The sequence below is a fragment of the Geotrypetes seraphini genome, chromosome 1 (assembly GCF_902459505.1).
Source record: "Geotrypetes seraphini chromosome 1, aGeoSer1.1, whole genome shotgun sequence".
Classification (NCBI taxonomy): Eukaryota; Metazoa; Chordata; class Amphibia; order Gymnophiona; family Dermophiidae; genus Geotrypetes; species Geotrypetes seraphini.
Genome location: NC_047084.1, coordinates 118,646,397 through 118,672,265, shown reverse-complemented (window position 1 = coordinate 118,672,265; position 25,869 = coordinate 118,646,397). Strand labels below are relative to the sequence as shown.

Here is a 25,869-nt window from a genome sequence, read left to right as displayed (position 1 = left end):
GTACTACAACTACCACAATGCATTGAACATGTGGTCAAAATCCTGGACTGGCCCAAGTTCAAATTTCAATTCTATCAGCACTCGGATGTATTACCATCCAGTCCAGGCGATTTGCTACTGTTCAATTTGTTAAATTGACCCATTACATATTCCAGTGTTAGATGTGTTTGAGTTTCTCTGATTCATCAGAATTGAATACCATTTCTGCTATGGCCTTGTCTTCTCTGAGAGCCTCTTTTATCCCTCGGTCGTCTAGCGGTCCGATTCTTTTCCCAGCTTCTTGCTTTTAATATAGCTAAAAAAGTTTTTACTGTATGTTTTTGCTATCAGCACAATCTTCTTTTTAAGGTCTCTCTTTGCCTTCCTTATTAGCACCTTGCATTTGACTTGTGCTGTTTACAACTAGCACTGTAAGGTCACTTTAACTCTACGTGCACTTTTTGGCACTTGGAGTTAAAGTGAACTTATGGGCTAGTGGTAGCACATTGCAACTCTACTTGGATGAATGGACAGTCATTGAATTCCAAAGAGATTTTGCATATACGAGTGGTTTTCCAGAAAGTGAACATCTTCTTTAGCTAAGTACTCTGAACTTTATTTTTGTGGATGGTGTGCTTTTTACGTCTGGATTATCTGTACTTGTGCAGAAACTGAACTTTGTTGAGACTGCCTCTCCTTTTTAGATGCTGTTGTTCCCTATTTACTGCTCCACATCTCATGTGCATTGTAGAAATCTCTTTTTTGTGTTTTTCCTGCTGTTGAATGGGACATAACTTGAACAGTCTGTGGGAGAGTTTTTTATGACCTATGATGAACTCTGAGGGCTTATTCGCTTTGCAGCTTTGGCTGGTTTGATGAATACTTCGTTATTTGTGAGGTCTTTTTCTCCATCTCAGTTTATGATTTATTTGATAGTTCCCATCCCAGCAGTAGGAGATAAAAGTTTTTGGGTTGTTCAAATCACATATTATTATTGTGTTACCCAATTTGTTAGCCTCCCTAATTTCTAATAACATTTCAACATCTGTCCGTTCATCTTGATCAGGTGGCCGATAGTACATATCTATCACTCTCATTTCCCCTTTACACATGGAATTTGCAACAGACATTTCAAACAATGTTTATCATATCTATTTACAATTTGCTCAGCAATTGGCATGGATAATTTGCAATCTTTAAAATCAGCCTGCTCTGCATTTAAGGAAACTTGGACTACCATGGCCAGTATTGAAATCTCACTATCAAGATGTACTGTCTTCCCTTTTATGATGATATTTTTTTAAAGATACCTTGTTCTGAACCACACTCTTTGGAGTGACTGTTCTCCTTCCCCCAGTTTCTAGTTTAAAAGCTTCTCTATCTCCTTTTTAATGTTATCACCAACAGCCTGGTTCCACCCTGGTTAAGGTGGAGCCCATCTTTGCGGAATAGGTTCCCCCTTCCCCAGTATGTCACCCAGTTCCTAACAAATGTAAAAATCCCTCCTTCCTGAACCATTGCCTCATCCACACATTGAGACTCTGGAGCTCTGCCTGTCTCTTGGGATCTGTGCTTGAAAAACAGAGCACCTCTGAAACTGCTACCCTGGAGGTAATGGATTTTAACTTCCTACCTAAGAACCTAAATTTGGCTTCCAGAACCTCCCTACCATATTTCTCTGTCATTGGTACTCACATGTACCATGGTAACAAACTCTTCCCCAGCACTGTCTAAAATCTTATCTAGATTTTGTGTTAGGTCTGCCACCTTTGCACCAGGCAGGCAAGTAACCAAGCAATCCTCATGTCTACCAGCCATCCAACTTTCTACATGCCTAATGATTGAATTTCCCACTATAACAGCAATCCTAACCTTCCCTCCTGAGCAGGAGCCCCTGGAGACACATCCTCGGTACAAGAGGACATTGCATTCCCTGGTGAGCAGGTCCTGGCTACAGGATTGCCTCCAACTTCACCAGGGTTTTGCTCTCCTTTAAGAGGACCTCCCTCCTCCGATGCAGGACAGAAGCTGCCAGACTGGAGATGGGACTTTTCTACAACATCCCTGTAGATCTCCTCTATATATCTTTTTGTCTCCCTCAGCTCCTCCAAGTCTGCTACTGTAGCCTTAAGGTATTGGACCTTTTCCCGGGACCTTTCCACCAAGCACACACATAGGACCTCTCTCCAACTGGGAGATAATAAAAAATGTAACATTCAGTGCAAAAGACTGGATAGCCCCCATCTTGCTGCTGAACTGCTGCCTGCATCTTAATATTAGTGATTTCTTTGTTAAGTTGCTATGGGATTCAAGACAAAGTTAGACAAGTTCCTGCTGAACCAGAAAGTACGCAGGTAAGGCTAGACTCAATTTAGGGCACTAGTCTTTGACCTAAGGGCTGATGTGGGAGCAGACTGACCCAGCAGCAGCAATTCTTATGTTCTTATGTTAAAATTCCTCTCCCTCTTAATATTAGAGGAATTGGACCATCTTCAATAACTGTGCAGACAACTCCACCAAAAATTCCAAACCATCTACATTAGGTGGCTGGGAGCGCCAGAAATCTCATCCAGACAACTCTGGATCAGGGGATGACACGTCACCTGAAGGAAACACCCCTGACTTCGGGAGGGATGCTGAATTTCTAGGCAAACCTTTTTCTAAGGTGTGCTAGCGGTTTTAGCGCACGTATAGCGCACGCTACAATGCTGCGCGCTAGACGCTAACGCCTCCCTAGAGCTTGCATGGTTTGCGTGCGCTAAAAACGCTAGCGCACTTTAGTAAAAGGAGCACTTAGTGTCAATCAGGCTTCCCTCAGCCCAATCCAAGGGCAGGCTCCTCTCCAACCTGAGAGAGAGAGCGCTGTGGAGGGGGAGGCAATTCAGTTTGCCCAAGGAGAGGCACAGCTGAGGAGCCCTGGAGGAGCAGTGGGAGGTGAGCTGATGGTGGAGAAGACCCCCACTGAAGCCCAGTTAACAGCACCCAACACAGAGTCTGTAAGATCTCATCTCCCGTAACTAATAGTGATCAATTTGGAGAGTTGATTAAGCTGCCAGCAGTTAATATGGACAAACTGTGGAGAGCAATTGTAACCATGTACTCCATCCTCAAAAAAGCAGTTTCAATGGTACGTTCTGTTTGTGTATCTAACAGCTCCCAGGTTAATGTTAACGGGGAGATGTTAGAACAAAGTGAGAAAATAGAAAGACATGAAGAACAGATTAATTCAATGAAAATTCTAGAACTGGAGATTGTTAAAGAAAGATTAGAATATATGGAAAATAAGCAGCGAAGAAATAATCTGAGGTTGATTAACTTTCCTTTATCTCCAATAAATCCTGGGGTGGAAATAAGAACATAAGCATCGCTTCTGCCGAGTCAGACCATAGGTCCATCGCACCCAGCAGTCTGCTCCCGCGGCGGCCCCCCAGGTCAGTGACCCGAAAGTAATCCTGTATAGTACCCCTCTAACTATACCTCTCAATCCCCTTTTCCTTCAGGAACTTATCCAAACTAAACTAAACTAAACTAAGCCTTAAGTTTATATACCGCATCATCTCCACGGAAGCGGAGCTCGACACGGTTTACAAAGCTTAAAAAAACAAGAAGAGAGGGGAGAGAGAGTTTACAAGGGCATATGAAAAGAGGGGAGATAAGAAGGAGATGTTATATATTAGAGAAAAGCCAGGTTTTCAGTTGTTTCCGGAACAGTTGGAGGGAGCCCAGGTTCCGCAGCGGGATAGTGAGATCGTTCCAAAGGCCCGTGATTTTGGAGAGGAGGGATCTTCCCAGTTTGCCTGCGTGGGGGATGCCACGTAGAGAGGGGAAGGATAGTTTATGTCTGTGGGCGGATCTGGTGGTAGCAGGCGTTTGGGCGAGGAAGGATAGAGGGATTAGTGGCGGAAGGATGCCATGAATTATCTTGAAAGCTAGACAGGAGCATTTGAAGTGAATTCTGGAAAGTACAGGGAGCCAGTGAAGATTGGTAAGTAAGGGGGAGACGTGATCAAATTTGCGTTTAGCAAAAATCAATTTGGCCGCAGTATTCTGGATGAGCTGGAGTCTGTGAAGACTTTTTTTTGTTAGGCACAGGTAAATGGCATTACAGTAATCGAGTTTGGATAAGATGATGGATTGTACCAGGACAGTAAAGTGTTTTTGGTGGAAATAGGATCTAACTTTCCTCAGCATGTGGAGGCTGAAAAAACATGATTTTGCCAAGGAGTTCAGGTGATCGTTTAGGGAGAGGGAGGAATCGATAATGATGCCGAGGACCTTGCTTGAGAACTCAAGGCGAAGAGCGGGACCTGTGGGTAGAGTGAAGAGGGTGGGCAGGTGTGCTAACTTTGGGCCGAGCCAGAGTAGTTTTGTCTTTGATTCGTTTAATTTCATCTGAACAGAGAGGGACCAGGCATGAAGTCTCATTATGCATGAGGTGATGTTCTCTTGGAGGTTTGTAAGGTTCTGGTCTGTTTCGAGGAGGATAAGGATATCGTCTGCATATGTGTAAATTGTTTCAAGGGGGGATAGTTTGAGAAGCTTCAGGGAGGTCATATACATGTTGAAGAGGATAGGGGATAAGGGAGAGCCCTGTGGGACCCCGCAGGATGGTGTCCACGAAGTGGATTTGGAGCCGTTTGCGTTGACAATGTAGGAACGTGCGCGAAGGAAGTTTGAGAACCACTTTAGGACAAAGGAGTCTATTCCTATCTCGGAAAGTTGGTAGATTAGTATGTCGTGGTGCACGACGTCGAAAGCTGCGGAGAGATCGAACTGTAGGAGAACGGCAAATTTGTTTCGGGCGTGTAGTTGTTGCACCTTTGAGATTAGGGAAACTAGGAGGGACTCGGTGCTGAAGTTGGGCCTAAATCCGAATTGGTAGTGTTGGAGGATGGAGAATCTCTCTAGGTAAGAGGAAAACTGGGTAGCGACTATGGTCTCCAGAAGTTTTGTTAAAAGAGGGATGTTGGCTATGGGGCGGTAGTTCGATGGTAAGGAAGGGTCAAGATCGGCTTTTTTCAGAAGAGGGGACAAGGCAATGTGGCCCATTTCTGAGGAGAACAGGCCCGAAAGTAAAGCTTTGTTTATAAGGTTTGTAAGGGAAGAGATGGCCTGCGCTGGGATGTTTTCGTAGAGGTAGGATGGGAAAGGATCTAGGATGCACTTGCAGGATTTAAGTTTCAGGCAGAGTTTAGAGATCTGGGGCTCGGATACAGGTTCGAAAGTAGTCCATGATCTGTCAGCAGGGATAGGGTCGGAGTCTTTCAGAGGAAGAGAGTTGTAAGAGATAGCTGGGGGGAACGAACTCTTTATGGTAGTGATCTTCTCGTTGAAAAAATTGGCTAAGTCATTTGGAGATGGGAGGGTGGGGGAGGGGGAGGAGTCGTTTTTAGAAGTTAGGTTTCGCCAGATGTGGAAGAGTGTACTGTTTTGGTTCTTTGATCTGGAGATTTTATCTCCATAGAAGATCTTCCTAGCTTTTTTTAGTATGGAGTTGTAGGATTTGATGTTTTCTCTCCAGGATTGCCTATCTTTTGAAACCCAAAATCGTACTCTGCTCTTCCACTTCCTCTGGAAGTGCATTCCAGGTATCCACCACCCTCTGAGTGAAGAAGAACTCCCTAGCATTTGTTCTGAAAATGGTCCAGAAATATTTGAAAGAGATACTGTTAATACTAATGGAAAGTTTACCACCAATATTAGAGCTTAATATATTTCTTTGGGGAAGAAACGGGATAGTTCTACTCCTACGGGACCAGTGGAAATTGAAAAAAGTGGAATAAATTTAACAAACTTTCTGTAGAGCTCACTGGAAGTGATAACTGAGAGATCTCCACTTATAGTGACATTCGCACTGGAGTTTGATAGAGACTTAATTCTTCGAATTTATTTTTGACATATGAATGATAATAATAATAATAATAACTTTATTTTTTCTATACCGCCATAATCTTGCGACTTCTAGGCGGTTCACAATGAAGAATAGCTGTACAGTCAACGAATTACAGTGTACAAATAGAGAGGAGGCCACTGAGCGGTCAGTGAATACAAGGTGCAAATTGGCAAGAAGAAAGATAAACATAGGTTACAATATAATTTTGACATGTTACGTTGAAAAAAATTGAAAGCCAACAAATTCAACAATTCGAGTGTCTCCTGATATACTCAGGGACACAGAAGAGAAGACAAGACTTGGTTTACAGACTAAGAGGAGCATAATCAAAAGAAATGTCTAAGTCCGTTTTGGCCTAACTCACAAATTGTCCAAAGTTGGACACGGGAAAAGGTCCATTTTCAAAAACTACATCCAGCATATTTTTATTTTTGGAAAATTGTCCAACTGTACGTCCAGCCGTCTGATTGTCCAGACCGCTAAGTCGTCCATCTTTATACCCCATTTTCGTCTAAAAATTTGTCCAAGTCAAAAACGCCTAGAAAAAACCTTTTGGATATGGGAGGGGCCAGAAAAGTAAGGGACTGGATGCCCAGACATGGCAACAGAGTAGTGGGGCACCTTACAGGACACTGCTATGAACTTCACAAAAAGGGTGCCACATAAACATCTCACAACAGCTCCCTTATAGTTCATGGTGAGCCTCCCAAAATACCCCCAGAATCTACTAGACCCACCTATCTACCACCCCAATAGCCCTTATGGCTGCAGGAGCCACTTATATGGCAGTACAAAAGGGTTTGGGGGTGCACATGTTTCTCCATGAATACAGTGATTAGAGTGGCTTATGGGCCTGGGTCCTCCTCTCCATGGTTCACTAACCCACTCTCAAGACCACTTAAGCCACCTCTGTGCAGCTCTACTAGGCTTTCCTATGCCAGCCTGCCAGGTGCTTATGTTCTGGAGGCAGCTATGTAAAGTTGTTATTAAGTTTTTAGGGGAGGGTCAGTGATCACTGGGGCTGTGTTTGGGTGTCTGTACTTATCTGGTCACTTTGGATACCTTTTGTGGACTTAGACCTGGTTTTAGATGGCCTAAGTCACAACGTCCAAGTTCCGTCTAGGCAGTGTTGTAAAACCTTCGGTTATACGTACAGTACGACTAAGTCTAGGACGGCCCACGTCCCGCCCAAATACCACCCTCACCACTCTTCCTAAAACGCCCCTTTGGAATAATATATTTTATTGAATTTCAAAAAGAACCAAACAATTACAGAACACCACAGTGTACAAAGCACAAAAATGAGGACCAACATTCTTATCAGAATTCACCATGGTTAACTGAGTCCTACCCACCTACCCATCCCCCCTTCCAAAAGACTCAAAACCAACCCACAATCCCCATTCCAGTGTGTCACTAGCATTCAGCAAATGACTGCGGGCTCTGGGCGTCAGAGTGGTCCAAAAGGGTTCCCAACAAGAACAAAATGCACGTCCCTGCGGCGTGTCCAGAGAAGGTACTCAAAGTCGTTCCATGGATGCCAATTCTATCATCAGAGTACGCCAATGAGACAAAGTCGGAGAATTAGATGATATCCAGCAATGAAGTATTACTTTCTTGCCCAACAAAATTCCTCTTTCCAAAAAGCCCCTGAAATCCTTCGGAAAAGGTCTCGGTAGAACATCCACGGTGAACAATAGGAGCGGGCCAAGCACATAGGTATAGTTCCACATGGCCATAATGTGCTGATGGACCTGCTGCCAAAAGATTTGTATCCTTGTACAAGTCCAGAACTGATGTCCAAGAGTAGCAGGAGAATGATGACACTTAAGGCAAGCAGCCGAAGCACAGAGAATAGCTTGAAACAAATACGCCGGAGACCTGTAGAGACATAACAGAAATTTGTAATTCAGTTCAATCAAAGTCACTCTAGGGGTCAATTTTGCCACCCGACGAAGTGCTCTATGTATCATACTTTGACGACTCCGCTTTCCGCCTACTGGTTCAATCTTCCATCCTCAGCACTCTTGACTACTGCAACATCATTTACCTAAACGCCACGAAGAAAACCACCAGGAGATTAAAATTAATCCAAAACACCGCCGTGCGTCTCATCTTCGGCCTAAAGAAATGGGAACATGTCACCCCCTTCTACCACCAACTACACTGGCTGCCATTCGATTCAAGAGTCCTTTTCAAGTTTGCATGCTTCTGCTACAAATCGGTTAATGGTGCTACTCCAAGCTACATCAACCCCCACTTTAACCTCTATCACATAAACAAGAAATCCCGTAGAACTCAACTATTCGCCTTCCCCTCACTAAAACTCTGCCACTATAAAAGATTCATAGACAAAACCTTCGCCTACCAAGCAGCCAAGCTCAACACATGGCTGGCCCAAATGATCCTCGAGGCCCCCTCCTACTTCGACTTCAGAAAATCTCTCAAAACTTACCTTTTCAGAAAACAAGACCTCTAACGGCCCCACCCGCTCACATTTTCCTCTCCCCCCCCTGCATTCACCCCCCCTTTTTCAGCTCCTCTCTTCCACGTCTTCAACAACCTCCCCCATCCTCGGTCAATTTCAGTTTTTACTTGTTACTGAACTGCTTTATTTTATTTGTTTGTAAATCTGCTGGAGAACGTAGATCCTTTTGAATTGATGTAAACCGCCTAGAACTCGCTGGGTATGGTGGTATATAAAAAATAAAATTATTATTATTATTATTATTATATGGTCTGTAACCACACAAGGCAAATCCAAAGTGCATTGATTCGCGTAATGAGCGTAAGGCATATCACCGAACGATTCCTGCAGATGACGATAGTGATACCGTAAAGGGATCAACGAATGGGCTGACAAACATAAAGCCTCAGAGAGAGTTTCCATTCGTCTATCTGTTAGACAGTCTTGTGGAAAGGAACAAACATAGTAAGAAAGCTGGGCGTATGGAAGACAATTATGAGCTGTCCAACCATGCTCCCAAATGAGGTTCTCCAAAGAGTATAAGGTACCATTAGAATGAACCAATTGAAAAATATATTGAGAGGAAGCATCTTTTCACACTACCGTCTCCACTGGGGGCATCCCTGGAACAAATCTCCATTTCCCTGCAGTGGTAAATAAGGAGTCACATTATATGGGATGTGCATCCGTTGGCACAAAATCTTCCAAACTCGACGCAAGGGCAACAAGAATAAGTCTCTAGCAGAGGATGTCCTCGGAGGCAAACGCTTCGCATGAAGTAAGTAACTGAAATGAAATGTACCACAGAAAGACAGTTCTTGACTTGTAGCTGAAAAATGGCTCGTCCCCTGGAACCAATCGTTCAAATGTCTCATCTGACATGCCACAGATAACATCCTCAAACTGCGCAGTCCCAAACCACCCTGGTCCCTAGATCTTTGCAAAGCAGACAAGGATAATCTCGCTTTCTTTCCATTCCACAAATAGCGACGTAAACAGGTACCCAATTCCTTATCGTGTTTGGTAGAAAGGAGTATTGGTAACATCTGAAAGACATAAAGTCACGGTGGTACCAAGACCATATATTATACAATGCTATTTTCCCCATAAGAGAAAGAGGGTAAACCTGCCAGTTCTGCAATTTTTGTTTGGTGATGGTCAGTATAGGAGCAATGTTCAAATAATAAAGCTGAGAAAGATCCGGAGAAACATAAATGCCCAAATATTTCAATCGCTCCGGGGCCCAAACCAGAGGAAAAGGGCCCTGCCAAGTGCTTTGCACATCTGGAGAAAGTGCCAATACCATGGGATTTCTGTTTATTTAATACCAGGCCTGAATACATACTGAACTCATCGAGGAGCTCCAGGGCTCGAGGAAGAGATCTCTGCGGGTTCCCTAGGGTCAACAGAAGATCATCCGCAAACGCCAGCACACGCAACTGCAAGTCGCCCTCCGGCAGACCCCGCAGTTCATCATGCTGTAAAGTACGCAAAAAAGGGTCCAAGTAAAGAAGAAACAAAAGGGGCGACAAGGGACTCCCTTGTCTGGTGCCACGCGCAATCGTAAATGAGGATGTGCGATGGCCATTGACCAGGACACAGGCAGTAGGATTCGTGTACAACAGTCGAACCATGTCTAAATACCAACCTGAAATGCCCATATATTGGAGCACCTGAAAAAGATAATGCCAGTTGATCTGGTCAAAGGCCTTGGCAGCATCCAGGCCAACCAAAACCCCCTTAAAGGCTGCATCCTGTGTACGCTGCATGGCAGTGAGCAACCGATGAACATTTAAAACAGAATGGCGATGTTTCACGAAGCCTACCTGTTCAGAAACAATCAGCTCCGGTAATAAGAGTGCTAATCGGTTGGCCAAGATCTTATCCAGAATCTTAAGATCCACATTTATCAGTGAAATAGGACGATAGGATTCAAGTTCTGTATCTGGTTTCCCCGGCTTTGGTATTAAGATAATATAAGCATGATTCGCTCTAGGAGGAAACCCACCGGACTCAAGGGCTGCAGAAAAGTAAGCCTCCAAGGGACCACATAATGACGAAAATAAAATCTTATAAAACTCTGGGGAAAATTCATCAGGACCAGGAGAAGTACAATTTTTGAGTTGGTTTACTACTGCTTGAATCTCCTTCCCCTGAATGGGCCAATTTAATTGATGGCGCATGGGGGAGGACAATCGAGGGACCCCTGCATCCGCCAGGTACGATAATCTCCTGCATCAGGGCCCCCAGAGCTTTCCCTCGAGGAATAGAAGGCTTTATAGTATTGGAAAAAACCCTCCGTTATCTCTGGCGTAGTAGTCACCCCCCCCCCCCCAGAAGAAAGTTTAAGACAAGGAATATAACGATTAGGCCGCTTAGGCTTTGTCAGTGCCGCCAGAAGGCGGCCCGGCTTATTGCCATATTTGTAGTAATGGAATTTAGTATAATAGAGATACTTTTGGGTACGCTCGTGAAGTAGAGCGTTCAGGGAAGCCTGAGCCACAACCCAGGCTTCCCTCGATCGAGGGGACGAATGATTGATATAAATGTTTTTGAGTCGCCTACAGTCCTCTCCAACCAGATTATACCCTGGGACAACCGTTTTATCTGGGCCACAATATAAGAGATTATATCTCCCCGGAGTACCACTTTTGCCACTTCCCAGAATAGTAATGGAGTGTCCTTGTGTATGGAGTTAAAAGACACATAATCCTCCCACTTTTTGGTTAAATATTGTGTGAAATCTGGGGTTTTTGCCAAATAGGAGGGAAATTTCCAGCTATCCTACACCGGAGAACCATCATTCCTAAGCAAATCTACCCAGATAGGGCAATGATCAGACAAAGAGAGCGGACCTGCCGCTGCAGAATGAACCTGAGGAAAGTAATTTTTAGATGTCAATATATAATCAATCCTGGAGAGGGTGTGATGGGCCCGGGATTGATGGGTATAATCTCTCTCAGTAGAGTATAGGAGACGCCAGGGGTCAATCAGATCCAAAGTATCACACAAGTAAGGAATACCCCTGGTTATGGTATGCGAGGGAGATGTACCCGGTCCTGTTCTATCTAAAACCAGATCTAACACCTGATTGAAGTCCCCTAAGAGAATCAACGGAAGAGACGGATCTTGGAGGCCAACTTGAGTCAAAGAGGAGAAAAAAATCATGATCATATTGATTAGGTGCATACACTATCAAAAGATGAAAAGATTGCCCCGACATAGTAACTTTACAAAACAAAATCCTACCAGAAGTATCCCTGTACAGCTGCTCCACTCTACCAAGAAAGCCCTTAAAGACAAGAAGGGCTACTCCCACCTTCTTATGAGGGGAAGTTTAGTACGCTTCATAGGAGAGGAAATGACGCACACATTCCAGGAAAGAATTCTAAATGTCCTCTCACTCAGGACCGCACACACTCACCATATTCACACAATACACTCTGGTAAATCCCCTGAGTGCCCAGCCCTCGCCCAAAGGAATTTGTGCAGAACCCTGCGCTCTGACCACCATCAAACAAAATGCTGACCATCTCTGACACATTGGAATATACAATAATGCGACCCCACAAAACCCACCTCACTCCCATTCCCCCAAAACAGCCCTCCCACCCCCAACAACCACCAAGCCCTCCACATCCCACCCAGCCCTTTCTTTTCCCCTCCACCAAGCATACAGCCAACCCGATGTCAGACTGACAGAAGGGAAGGCAGATCACACTACTGATGCCTTCAGTGCCCTACTCCGTAAGAATGGTGATTACAAGCTGAAGATACTGGTGTAAAAAGTAAATAAAGAACAAGGAAACAACTCAGGTATCAGCCCGGAAAATACTTAGAAAAACAAAAACAAAAAAGTTTGATATAGTCAAGTAGGTAAAGAGGAGGAGGGTTCCAAGCAATTAATAAAATCTCCTGCAGTATCCACAGAATCAAATACATGCCTCTTGCCGTCATGTTGAACTTTTAAAATGGCTGGGTATAGAAACATAAAACGGCGTTTCTGCTCCACCAATTTAGAGCAGAGAGGATGAAAAACTCTCCTTTTGTCCGTTAAGGCCGCAGAGTAGTCTTGTCCAATCCTCACCGGGGTGGACTCGTAAACCAACGAGTCCCATTTCCCACGATAGGCCCGGAGTATTTCTACCTTGTGTCGGTAGTTGTGGACTTTACCAATCACCACCCGGGGTCTTTGATCCGCACTGGAACGGGGGCCCACACGATGGACCCGCTCAAAATGGGCCGGGCCCAATGATGACGGCATGGGTAACTCGCTGGCCAGCCAAGATTCCACCACGGAGAGAAGAACAGAGTCAGCAATCGTTTCAGGTAAGCCAATAAATCGTAAGTTATCTCGACGGGATCTATTTTCTAGATCCTCGATCCTATCATGGCATTGACGCAGCTATGTAGTCAAAGCTGCCACCTCCGTCATCATCGCCGTCACTCCATCTTCCACTGAGGAGACTTGGGCCTCTAATTCCGTAACCCTGGTGGATGGTCTTCCAAGAGCGATTCAAGCTTGGTAAGCTAAGAGGAAATGAGCTCCATTCATGGCCCCAGTGCTTGAAGAACAGCTTGTTGCAGTTCCGCCATCATCTCAGCCGTAAAGATCGGGCTCGCTGCATGAGGCGGTTCCGCCATTTTGTACTCCCCCGGCTTTACCTTTTTTCGCTCTTTTCTAGTAGTTTTAGAAGACATTACAGGCAGAGATTTTGGCAAGTATTTGTCTATAGAGTCACTAGCTTCAACTGTAGGAGATGCAGAAAAAAATCCACTAATAAAGCCCCGAAAGTAGACAAAGTAAGGAGTAGGGCACTAGAACCGGCACTGAGAGCAGCTCACCAGTTCACAGCATCACGTGATCTGTTAAATGCCCCTTTTAGCTCTGGTCGTTCAGCGGCACTGTGAAGGCCTAAGTCATTTTTAAATACACCTAAAACCCTATTCGATTATTGGCACTTGGACGTGTTTTGTTACTGATCGTCCAAGTGCTGATTTAGGCCGGTTTTTAGACGTTTTTCTGTTTCGATTATGAGCCCCCATGGGTCTTGAATTTGGGTGCATCTTTTGTATTGAAATTTCCTGCTAAATGCTGTGTCTCATTAAAAGGGAAAAATGTCCTTTTTTTAACCAAAACAACTGTCAGAATTTATTGTGGCTAAAGAAGGAGGGGGGGGGGGGAGTAATTATTGGTTCAATAGTGTCACCTGCAAATTAATGAACTGGCTGTCGGGGATTTGTTCTCCTAAGCTGTCCATATGATACATCTATTTTTCCCTTTCAATTTTTATTTTTCTTTGTTCTTGGATCATATAATTTGTGGACTAAACTATAATAATTTCTAAAAATGTTTTTGTGCTTGTATTGTTCTGATCCTGTGTAATTTGACCAAGACCAGAATATTTTATTTCTAATCTGCATTCAAGTAGATTTACTTGTTTAAATTTGAAAAGTTGAATAAATAAAATAATTAAAAAAAAGTAGGATGGAATTTGGGCAGAAAATCCTCAAGACATGTTTGAGGAGGTAAGCTTTCCATACCTTCAGATAGTCCATCCATCCAGGTAAAGATTCTTCCTGTAGCTACAATTATTTGCATTTCAAGCTGCTTATACAAATGAGAAAGTTTTTGGGCCTGCTTTGGAAGCTCTTCATTCACTTTCTTAAGTGTAGTAACCCACATTTACGAAATAGCTTTCTGATGAAAGTCTTTGAGCTTCATATGTATTGCTGCTATGTCTGTTTTCATTCACAACCATCATTCCTTAAATGGCTTTCACTTCTCCAATATTAGCTCCACTGAAAGACTGCAAAGATAGCATCACTGCTGCCTTCTTTGGGGAAGGTGGATCAGGTTTGGCCCATTTGTTTCCTGAATTCACCAGTGCAATATGAGCGATGTTTTATGATTTTAAACTTGGGCCCTCACAGAACTCAGTCACTGTGTTGCCATCCTTGAGCAAGCTTGAGCAAGCTTAATAGAATCATGAATATACAAGGATCTATACATAAGATATGTTCCTGATTCAAAAGCTTGGGAGCTGATATTAAGTCTATGGTCATCAATGGTTTTTAAAATGCCTGCCACCATGGGTAAAAAAGCCTGGATATTCAATAGTGGATCCAGATACTGACCAGCACTGAAATATTTGGGAATTAGCACTGATCAATTGTGCTAGATAGCTCTGATTAGCGGGGAATGGTCTGAAGATTACCACTAACCAGATAATCTCTGGCTCCACCCCTGCTCCGCTCATGGACCTCCAGATAGGTGCTCTGGAATATCAGCCCATTAAAATCTAGATCTAGTCTCTGCTCTAGTTAAGGGCTGATAGACTTCCAACCGCCAGCCAGTTATGGGCTGAGCAGACAATAGAACAGGCATGGGCAACTCCGGTCCTCGAGGGTCAGAATCCAGTCGTGTTTTCAGGATTTCCCCAACGAATATGCATTGAGAGCAGTGTATGCAAATAGATCTCATGCATATTCTTTGGGGAAATCCTGAAAACCCGACTGGATTTCGGCCCTCGAGGACTGGACTTGCCCACCCCTGGAATAGAAGAAGATGGGATCTCCTGGTGACTTAGTTCTGTGCTCTTGACATTATAAATAACCTCTGTCAGGGCTACTTGGTAAATTTATGTTCACCAAACAAAACCAAATGTGAAGACTTGTATATCTGCCTAGGGTCTGCCTGCACACTGAGTCTGGATAAGTCTTGGCCATATTTCACCTCGGGCCCCGTGATGTACATGCTTCTGTAATCCATGTAACAGGATTACAGGAACTATCCTGTCCAGATTTTTCAGGCAATATAAACTGTGTATGCTTGCATGTGTACACACTGAGAGGTTCTCACAGGGCTATGGCTGGTACAGGTTCTCTGGGCCAGTGAAGAGGGGACACTAAAGTTTTTGAGTGAATGTGCTGTAGGGCGCATTTTCTTCCTCTCTTATGTGAATTCTGGTTCTGTACTCAGGGCAGAAGAATTTCTGTATGCCTAAATGGCTGCTGGACTATGGAAAGTGCTATTATTTCTCTGAGAGAAGAAATAACTGGGAAGAGAGCAGGGAATTCTGTAACACACAGGAGGCTCAGCTGCTGCTGATAAAAGATAACAGGACACTGGTAAGTATTATCTGTCTTTCCATTCACATAGCACACTGTCTAGCATAGAATGGTATCACAGTAAGTCAGTGGCAGATCTGATAAAGTGTTTGAGTGTAATGTACAGAGTCAGCTGTAGAGCCGGTAGTGTAGCAATGGGTTAAGGGGGAAGGTGGCCAGTTCCAGGCATCGACTTGGGGGCAGCAGCACATCTCCTTCTCTCTGCCCACCCACCTCTTCAGTTCTTCGCTGGCAGTAAGAAGCATCTCAAACCTACTGCTTGCGTCAGCCTTGATCCTCCCTCTGATGTCACTTCCTGGACATGGGACCAGGAAATGATATAAGAGGGAGAGCCAAGGCTGGCAAAGATTTGGAGTTATGCAGGTGAGGTGCATGGCGAGGTGTGATGGGGGGAGACATACGGCACGGCGATGCTGGGTGCCACCGCCTCAAGTATCTCCATACCTCGGTACGTCGAGCCGAGATTACAAGTCATAGAGTTGGTGAGAGAACTAGGAATAGAAATGAAACCCAAGGAGGTAAAGAACAGAGATAAAGTGATTCCTTTGAGGTCAAACAGTGCTGGAATTAGATCTGAAACACAGGTAGGCAAAGGAATATCCCAAAGGTCTTACAGGAAATTAGTGGCAGAGATGGGAATTGGAACTTAGACACATGGGATAAAGGGACCTTCCTAGTTTACACAAGATTTTAGCAGGATTTGTGAAGCTGTTTTATAAAGAGAAACAGGCGCATTTATGTCTTTATAAACACTCTTGGCCTCCTGAAATGGCTCTCTACGTGCACCCACCATCTCGTATTTCAAGCACAAACTGTATATTCTTCACCTTGCATCTCAAGCACGGCCTGTTTGCTCTTCACCTTGTATCTTAAGCACTGACCGCATGTATCTCTCATCTTGAATCTCATGTACTGACTAAATGTACCTTTACTGTAAACCGCTTTGAACTTCACGGTATAGCGGTATATAAGAAATAAATTATTATTAAATAAATTATTATTTTGGGCAGAATTAGGGTGGGTTTAGCACTTGGATGTTTTACAGCAATAATCTAATCTAATCTGCAATTTCTGGGTCACTCTATGCCTAACTAGGTTCAAGGCAACTTACAATTTAGAGAATCATAATTAAATAGGAATCAAGGGTGGGGGGAGAGGAGCTGCTTTGTAGAAGTCTCAGAGGAAATCGATGGAAACAATTTAGAGACCTAAGAAACATCATTACTGTTGGTTGATTTATTACAGAGGTTGTGATATCCAGGATGTTAAGATAAGCGGAGTCTATGGCGATTAGAATCTGAAATGAGTGGTTGGTTGTGGTTACCATTCTACTTAGGAGTCACTTGGGTGGCCAACCTCTTGTAGGAAGCTTCATTTGTATTCTTTCACCCCGCCTCCCATCCTCCTAGGCTGTCCTCCAATTCCTCAGTTGTCTTCCTACAAGTAAGATGGGAGGAGCTTGTCTTTTCTGCCCATGTTTCTTTTCATTGAAATATGGTCTTTTTCGCTTACCTCTTGCAAAGTTTCCATCTTAGGTTTTATATTTATGCTGACAACATCACTAGAGTCATCCCCCTAACGTGTCTGACAGTAGAGATAACAAATTTTTAACAACTATTCTGAAACATTGAATGCTGGATGATTGATTTCAAATTGAAAATGAACCCTGAAAAAACTAAATTTTTTCTTGCAAGAACATAAGAACATAAGAATTGCCGCTACTGGATCAGACCAGTGGTCCATCATGCCCAGCAGTCCTAATGACAAGATTAAAAAATCAATGATACACCTGAATGGTTGTGACTATCCTATAGAACAGTTCATAAAAATATTGGGAGTGACTTTAGATCGACACCTTACCTTAGAACAACATACAGATTTGTTACTCAGGAAATGCTTCTCAGTTCTTTGGAAACTCTGAACCATTAAGAAATATTTTGATACAGCTTCTTTTCTTCTCATCGATACTGAGTAAGAGTGGTTCATAACACTGCTGTCCGACTGATTTGTGGTCTGAAAAAATAGGAGCATGTTACTCCTTATTACCAAAAATTACACTGGCTACCGATTGAGGCTAGAGTTTTATTCAAATTCGCATGTATTTGCTTCAAATCAATCTTCGATATGTCCCCCAGGTTACCTCATTTCCCATTTCTCTTTAAATCACTCCAATAAGCCCACACGTAGAGTCCAGTTATTCACATATCCTACTGTCAAATCGTGTCATTTGAAGAGATTTCTCGAGAGAACTCTCTAATTCCAGGCAGCCAAAATGAACGCCTGGTTTGGCAAAATCATGCCAGGAGTCTCATCCTATTATTATTATTTATTTTTTTTAACACTATTAAAGACACAATTATTTGACAAATTTGTAACCCAAGCTTCCTAATTGCTTTTTAAATATAACATGTATTGTGTACATTCTAGAAATTGATGTATATTTTTGAACTGAATATTCGCTGGATGTTCAGCTTTATCTGCTGTGAACCACCCAGAACCATTCATGGTCTGGCGGTATATAAGAATAAATTATTATTATTACTGTTTGCAAGGCTTTTCAGTGGTGTAGAGGATCCCTTTTGTGGGATAGCTCTGGCTGCGGGAGAGCACAGACTCTGAGGTCGAGAGTCTGCTTCCAAGGGGGAGACTGCTTTACAGTGCACCCGCTTGGACAACATGCATTACCAGTTCAGAGGTTCAGGGACTGTTCCCATGGGAGCAAGGCTCACCCCATGTTCATTCACAGCTGGTCTGAACACAGGCTGAGTGGCTCTGTGGCAGTTTTTCCAGGATCGAGGCCAACTGCTTTGCTCCTCCCATTTGCATGCATGTGATCCGGTGGTGGTTGAGGTCTCCGGCCAGTTTGATGAGCCCGAGAGGCAGTCAGAAAACACAAGCAGTCTGGATTCCAGGCTTGCTGAGGCAGTGGTTCTCCCTATAAACTGATTACAGCTCTCAGCACACAGCATGGCACAGTGAGTAACAGGCTGATAGCCTGACAGACAAAATTGATTTTAGGTTTTGGAGTTAGAGCTAGGTTTTCCCATCTCTAAAATCTTTAAATCGCTAGTTTTTATTCTCCAGTGTAGCTCCCCCATGCTGTTTTTTGGCTAAAATCGCTGCCATGGTGGCCATCTTGGATTTTCTGATTTGAAAATAAAAGCCTCTATATTCCTCAATGTAAGGAAGTTCTTCTTCACCCAGAGATCGGTAGAAAACTGGAACGCTCTTTCGGAGTTTCTTATAGGGGAAAACACCCTCCAGGGATTCAAGACAAAGTTGGACAAGTTCCTGCTAAACTGGAACGTACACAGGTGAGGCTGGACTCATTTAGAGCACTGGTCTTTGACCTGGGGGCCGCCGCGTGAGTGGACTGGTGACATCACATGCATGTGCGTGATGTCATCATGTTGACATCTGCACATGCTGAGGTCCTCTGGACGCGGCCCTGAGCTCGGGGGCCTTTCAAAACCCGGACAGACTGCCAGGTTTGGAAGTCTCTCCATCGCTAAGTTGGGGGAGGAGGCAGAGAGGATTTGTCTTTTGCGGCACACCTGGAATCTCACCTTGGCACACAGTTTGCGATACACTACTCTTTAATGACTAGAGCAGCCTTTCCATTGGCTGGATCCTATCACAGTCTCTTCAGGGAAGGGAGAGCATTGGGATAAGAATATAAAAATTATTAGCCAGCTAGGTTTCTGGGAGCAACATCTCAACCCTGGGAATGAACTTTTAGGGATCTCCAAGGTACTTGTGACCAGAAATGGCTCCTATCAGAGACAGGTGGATTTTGGTCTGACTCAGCATGGCTTTTCTTATGTTAGACAAGTTCCTGCTGAACCGGAATGTACGTAGGTAGGGCTAGTCTCAGTTAGGGCATGAGTGAATTGCTGGGCACGATGGACCACTGGTCTAACCCAGCAGCAGCAATTCTTATGTTCTTAAGTTCTTCCTCATTTATTGGGGAAACAGATTTATTTACACATTCCTTCCGATACCATTCATCGGGAAAACTCTACTTAAACTTAGCAAAGATTGAGGCACCATGATCCTCATAGCACTGCTTTGGCCAAGCCAGGTTTGGTTTCCACACCTCTTAGAGCTTTTGACCACAAGACCTCTGAAGTAACGCTCATTCCTAACGCTAGTGATGCAGAACGAGGGATCCCTCTTTCACCCCAGCCATCTCTTGTTAGCACTAACAACATGGTTCCTTTCACCAAACAAGTAAATACTTTCTGCCTCTCAGCTGCAGTATCTGCTGTCATTAAAGTATCTAGAAAACCCTCCACTCAGCGCTGCTACCACTTTAAATGGATGAGATTCTCTTCCTAGTGTGAATCACATTCTCTAGAACCCATAACATGTCCACTTCCATCCATACTGGACTACCTTCTACATCTCTCTAAACTAAACTAAACTAAACTAAGCCTTAAGTTTGTCTACCGCATCATCTCCATAAAGATAGAGCTCGACACGATTTACAGGTAATTCAATAAATGGGGGAAGGACATAATAAGAAATTAGAGGTTATGAAGAGGATAGCTAGCTTTACATTTTAAATAGCTAGCTTTACGTTTTGGAGAAAAGCCAGGTTTTCAGATACTTTTGGAATAATTGGAATGAGCCTAGGTTCCGCAGCGGGGTAGGGAGGTTATTCCAAAGCTCAGTGAATTTGAAGAAAAGGGATTTCCCTAATTTACCTGCATACATGACGCCTTTTAACGAGGGGAAAGATAGTTTGAGTATGTGGGCAGATCTGGTAGTGTTAGGTCTCAAAGAATTCCAGGATAGTGGGATTAGGGGAGGAAGAATGCCATGTAGGATCTTGAAAATTAGGCAGGTACATTTAAAATGAATCCTAGAAATCACTGGAAGCCAGTGAAGTTTTGACAGAAGCGGGGAAACATGATCGAATTTGCTTTTTGCGAAGATCAATCTAGCCGCAGTGTTCTGGATCTGCTGAAGTCTTTGAAGATTTTTCTTGGTTGGACTTAGATGGAATTACAATAGTCCAGTCTGGAAAGAATGATTGATTGTACAAGGACAGCAAAATGTTGTTGGCAGAAGCAGGATCTCACTTTCCTCAACATGTGAAGACTAAAAAAACATTTTTTTACCAGAGTGTTGAGATGATCATTAAAGGAAAGTGTGGCGTCAATAATGATGCCCAAAACTTTGCTTGATAATTCGATCTGCAGTGTGGGATCACAAGGTAGTGGAATGAGCGTGGGTAACTGATCTAATTTTGGACCAAGCCAGAGTAGTTTTGTTTTGGACTCATTCATCTTCATTTGTACAGAGAGGGCCCAGTATTGGAGTTTTGTTATGCAAGCTGTTATATTTTCGGTGAGGTTAGTGAGGTTCAAATCTATCTCAAGAAGGACAAAGATGTCATCTGCATATGTAAATAAAGTTTCAAAGAGAGATAGATGGAAGAATTTCAAAGAAGACATATAAATGTTGAAAAGAAGAGGGGACAGGGGTGATCCCTGGGGAACACCACATAGCAGTCTCCAAGGAGAAGACATGGTTCCATTCACGTTAACAGTGTAAGAATGGGATCGTAAAAATTTCGAGAACCAGTCTAAGACTGTGGAATCAATGCCTATCTCAGAAAGTTGGTAAATTAGGATATCGTAGTGGACATCATCAAAGGCCGCAGATAGATCGAAATGTAGTAGGATAGCAAACTTATTATGAAATTGAAGTTGTTGAATCTTTGAGATTAAAGAGACCAGCAGGGATTCAATGCTGAAATGGGTCTGAAGCCATATTGGCAAGGTAATAAAATGGAGAATCTCTCTAAGTAAGATGAGAGCTGAGTCGATATAATAGCCTCGAGCATTTTGGTCAGGAGAGGAATATTTGCCATAGGATGATAGCTGGAAGGGAAGGATAGGTCTAGATCAGCTTTTTTCAGTAGTGGGGTCAGGGCAATGTTTCCCATTTGTACGGAAAATAGGCCAGATAGTAAAGTTGAGTTGATAAGTCTGGTGAGAGATGAAATAGCTTGCGGGGGAATGTTCTCGTAAAGGTAGGAAGGGAATGGGTCCAGGGCACATTTGCAGGATCTTAATTTGTGGCACAGTTTAGAGACCTGGGCTTTGCATACATGCTCAAACACTGTCCAAGATCTGTCTACTGGGATAGGATTAGTGTCGCTGGGCACCAGAGAATTGTAAGTGACTGCTGATGGAAAAGAGCTTCTTTTAGTAGCAACCTTTTCATTGAAAAATTTTGCTAGGTCGTCCGCAGCTGGAAAGGAGGGGAGTATAGAGGAGTTGTTTTTAGAGGTTAAGGAGCACCAGATGTTAAACAATGTACTGCTTTGGTTATTGGATCTGATGATTTGATTACCATAGAGATTCTTCCTTGCTTTTTTTTAATACTGTATTATAGAACCTAATACTGTCCCTCCAAGACTGTCTATCCACAGGGGATTTAGATTTTTTCCATTTACGCTCCAGTACTCGGCATTTCTGCTTCAGTTCTCTGTGGTACGGAAGATACCAGGGGGCCTTACGAGAGTAGGAGACCGTTTTAGTAGTTAGAGGGGCAAGAGAGCAGTATGTGGACCCAGAGAGGTTTACCCAGTTATGCCATTTGGTTTCTGGGTAATCAGGTTTGGGACAAAAGGAAAACTGGTTGAAAAATTGGGTCCAGAACTGTTCGCGTGCAATTTTTTTATGGAAGGTAATAGATTTTGTGGCGCTAACTCTGGACTAAAAACCAATTCAGTTATGGCTCCTTTTACGAAGGCGCGTTAGGGCCTTAATGTGCGGAATAGCGCGCTAGCTGCTACAACCTCCTCTTGAGCAGGCGGTAGTTTTTTGGCTAGCGCGTGCATTAAAAACGCTAGCGCACCTTCGTAAAAAGAGCCCTTAGAGTTCATCTAAACGCTATCTGTGCATTTAACTCTCCTTTGGACAAAAAAACCTCTGTCTATTCATCCCTTGGTAGCCCATTCAAGAAAGGCTTATTCCTCATAAAACCATCTATCAAGCCTCCACCTGTTGCTTGGGATCTGCTCTATTAAAGTCTCCCTTTGGGCCACTTGCATTTAACTCTCTCAAACATCTCACTTGGAAAGTCATTTTCCTTCACATTTGTATCAAAAAACAACACCCATAAAGGTGAAACTGCCTCCAGAACTGGTATAAAAGATGTATAGTACTCCCCTGAAATTCGTGTGGGTTTTGAAAAACCGCAAAAGGCAGGGAAGGCAGGAGAGGGCAGCTTGGAGCATCGGCAGCTCCTGATTGGTGTAGCCTGACTTTACTACAGGAATAGGCGGTTGGAGCAGACTGCGAATTATTGAGTCCACGAACTGTGGACCGCGAATTTATGGGGGAACACTGTACTTTATTTCACAATGTATGATCAAGACGTATGGGTCTTACGTCTTGATCATACATCTAATATAATAAAGCCCTAAGTGCTCATGCGCACTCCCACCTGCGTGCTCCCGTTTTCCGTGCGCTGTAGGGCACCGTAGGTAAGATTGCGCATGCGTGAGAATCCCCCGAGGCGGATATCAGCTGCGGCGGCGGCTTTCGGCGGCTGCAGGCCGCGTCGGAAGATGACGCAAAGGAAAGTGGCAGCGAGCCACAGTGTCTCCAGCAACCGTGTCCCTGCCTCTCTGTTTCCGGACTGTGCTGGGAAAGGATGGGCTGAGGACAGGGCTAGAAGAGGAAAAAGAAGTGCCTGATCCGGCAAGTAGCTCAACTGCTGAGGAAACTGCTCCCTCTAGCTGATGGAGAAGCCAGGGAGCCAGAAAGAAAGGGGAGGGGAGGGGGGGACGATACAGAGGATAAGAGAGAAAGAAAAAAAAAGAGATTGAACTGAAGGATAAGAAGGGAAATTAAGATACAGAGGAAGGGATAGAGAGAATATTGTAATCACATCATATGTCATATCTAATATAATAAAGCACTAAGCGCGCATGCGCACTCCCACCTGTCTGCTCCTGTTTTCCGTGCACTGTAGGAGTGCGCATGCGTGCGGTGGCATGGAGCCTGTCGGCTGCGGCAGTTCTTGCCGTCTGAAGGATAAAAACACCAAAACCCCCAGAGCTCACTTCGGGACTGGCAAGGGCTGCGGGTCCTGAAAACCTTCCGATTCAAGCAGCGTCTGCAGCACTCTGCACACACTGCTTCGGGGCCTTCTACTGCCCTGATTTGCTGGGCAGTAGAAGGCCCCGAAGCAGCGTGTGTAGAATGCTGCAGACGCTGCTGCTGCACAGGGAAGTGGTGTGGGGGGAGGGAAATGGAGGGGGAGGGAATGCTGCTGTGGCTGCTGCACAGGGAAGTGGTGGGAGAGAAATGCTGCTGCATAGGAGGCAGGGAGAGAGACAGATAGATAGATAGAAAGGAAGAAAGACACAGGAGCAGGGAGAGACACAGAAAGACAGACAGACAAAGGGGGCCAGGGAGAGAGACAGACAACGGGAGGGAGAGAGAGACAGAAATAAAGACACAAAGACATATATTCTAGCACCCATAAGAACATAAGAAACGCCTTCACCGGATCAGACCGAGGTCCATCTAGTCCGGCGATCCGCACACGCGGCGGCCCATTTAGGTACTCCTATATGGAGACCCGGATTTACCGTATCCCTCAATATGATATGCAAGAAGGAAGGCATCCAACTTGCGCTTGAATCCCAGTACAGTAGTCTCCTCCACAACCTCCTCCGGGAGTGCATTCCAAGCATCCACCACGCGCTGTGTGAAAGAAAACTTCCTGACATTTGTCCTGAACCTGCTGCCACTCAGTTTCAGACTCTTGTCCATGTCACATGTGAAAATGTCAGTAATGCTGCTTCTTGGTCTATTTTATCAAATCCTTTTAATATTTTAAAAGTCTCTATCATATCCCCCCTCAGTCTTCTCTTCTCGAGGGTAAACAGTCCCAGTTTCCCCGAGTCGATCTTTGTAGCTCAAATGCTCCATCCCTTTAACAAGTTTCGTGGCTCGCCTCTGCACTTTCTCCAACAGAGTTATATCCTTCTTGAGGTATGGAGACCAGTGTTGGACACAATATTCTAAGTGCGGTCTGACCATTGTTCTATAAAGTGGCATTATAACATCTTCTGATCTACTCGTAATCCCCTTCTTAATTATGCCCAACATCCTATTTGCTTTCTTTGCCGCTGCCGCACACTGTGCCGATGGCTTTAGGGTACTGTCAATCAGTACTCCCAAATCCCTTTCCTGTTCGCATTTTTCTAACTTGACCCCCAACATCTTATACTCATGTTCCTTGTTTTTCTTTCCTAGATGCATCACCTTGCATTTGTTTATGTTAAAGTTCATCTGCCACTTTATTGCCCACGTTTCTAGCTGGTTCAGATCTTTCTGGAGGTCCTCGCAGTCCCCTTGAGAGCCAACCGCCCGACATAGTTTTGTATCATCAGCAAACTTTATTATATTGCATGTCGTTTCCTCTTCCTGGTCGTTTATAAAAATATTGAACAAGATAGGCCCAAGAACCGAGCCCTGGAGCACGCCGCTGGTCACTTTCTCCCAGTCCGAGAATTTCCCATTTATGCTAACCCTTTGTCTTCTGTTTTCAAGCCATTTGCCGATCCATCTGTGTACTTCTCCTCCTATTCCATGGCTTAGTAGTTTCTTCATAAGCCGTGCATGAGGGACTTTGTCAAATGCTTTCTGAAAGTCCAAGTAAATTATATCCACGGGTTCTCCACTATCCATTTTTTTGTTCACTATCTCAAAGAATTGTAGTAAATTTGTCAGACATGATTTCCCTTTCCGGAAGCCGTGCTGACTAGCCCTTATTAGATTGTGGTCCTCCAAGTGTTGTACAATGTTCTCCTTGATTAGTTAATGTAACGGGCTAAAATACTAGTTGTGAAATAAAATACATTTTTAATCCCATTTCTGGAGGCAGTTTCACCTTTGTGGGTGTTGTTTTTTGTTGTATTTTTGGACTCCCTTTTCTGTCTTTTGTTTTGCTTCACATTTGTATGCCATGTGAGTGAACTTCAAGATCTTGTGTTTGATCCTCCCTGCACAAAGGGCTGTCAGGTAAGATTTGCCTCTTTGCGGATGATACCAAAATCTGCAATAGAATAGACACCCTGGATGGTGTGAATGGCATGAAGAAAGACCTGGCAAGGCTTGAAGAATGGTCTGAAATTTAGCAGCTAAAATTTAATGCTTAGAAATGCAAGATCATGCGTTTGGGCTGCTAAAACCCAAAAGAATGGCACAGTTTAGGGGGTGAAGAACTTATGTGCACGACAGAAGAGCGGGACTTGGGTGTGATCTTAAGGTGGCCAAACAGGTTGAAAAGGTGACAGCGAAAGAGGTATCGATGCCTCTGTATAGGATTCTGGTGAGACCTCATTTAGAATATTGTGTACAATTCTGGA

At 44.0% G+C, this 25,869-nt stretch overlaps 1 protein-coding gene across 3 annotated transcripts in view; it reads left to right on the top strand.

The window, feature by feature from the left end:
- Positions 1-25,869, top strand: part of LOC117356858 (killer cell lectin-like receptor subfamily B member 1) — a 128,933-nt gene that overhangs the window by 42,183 nt on the left and 60,881 nt on the right. For all 3 annotated transcript variants that reach the window (XR_004538724.1, XM_033936673.1, XM_033936658.1), the window contains exon 4: positions 15,322-15,470. Coding sequence is in view for 2 of the 3 variants with exons in the window: in XM_033936673.1 (XP_033792564.1) it covers positions 15,322-15,470 (149 nt within the window). In the remaining variant the exon portion in view is untranslated. The remainder of the gene's footprint in view (positions 1-15,321; positions 15,471-25,869) is intronic.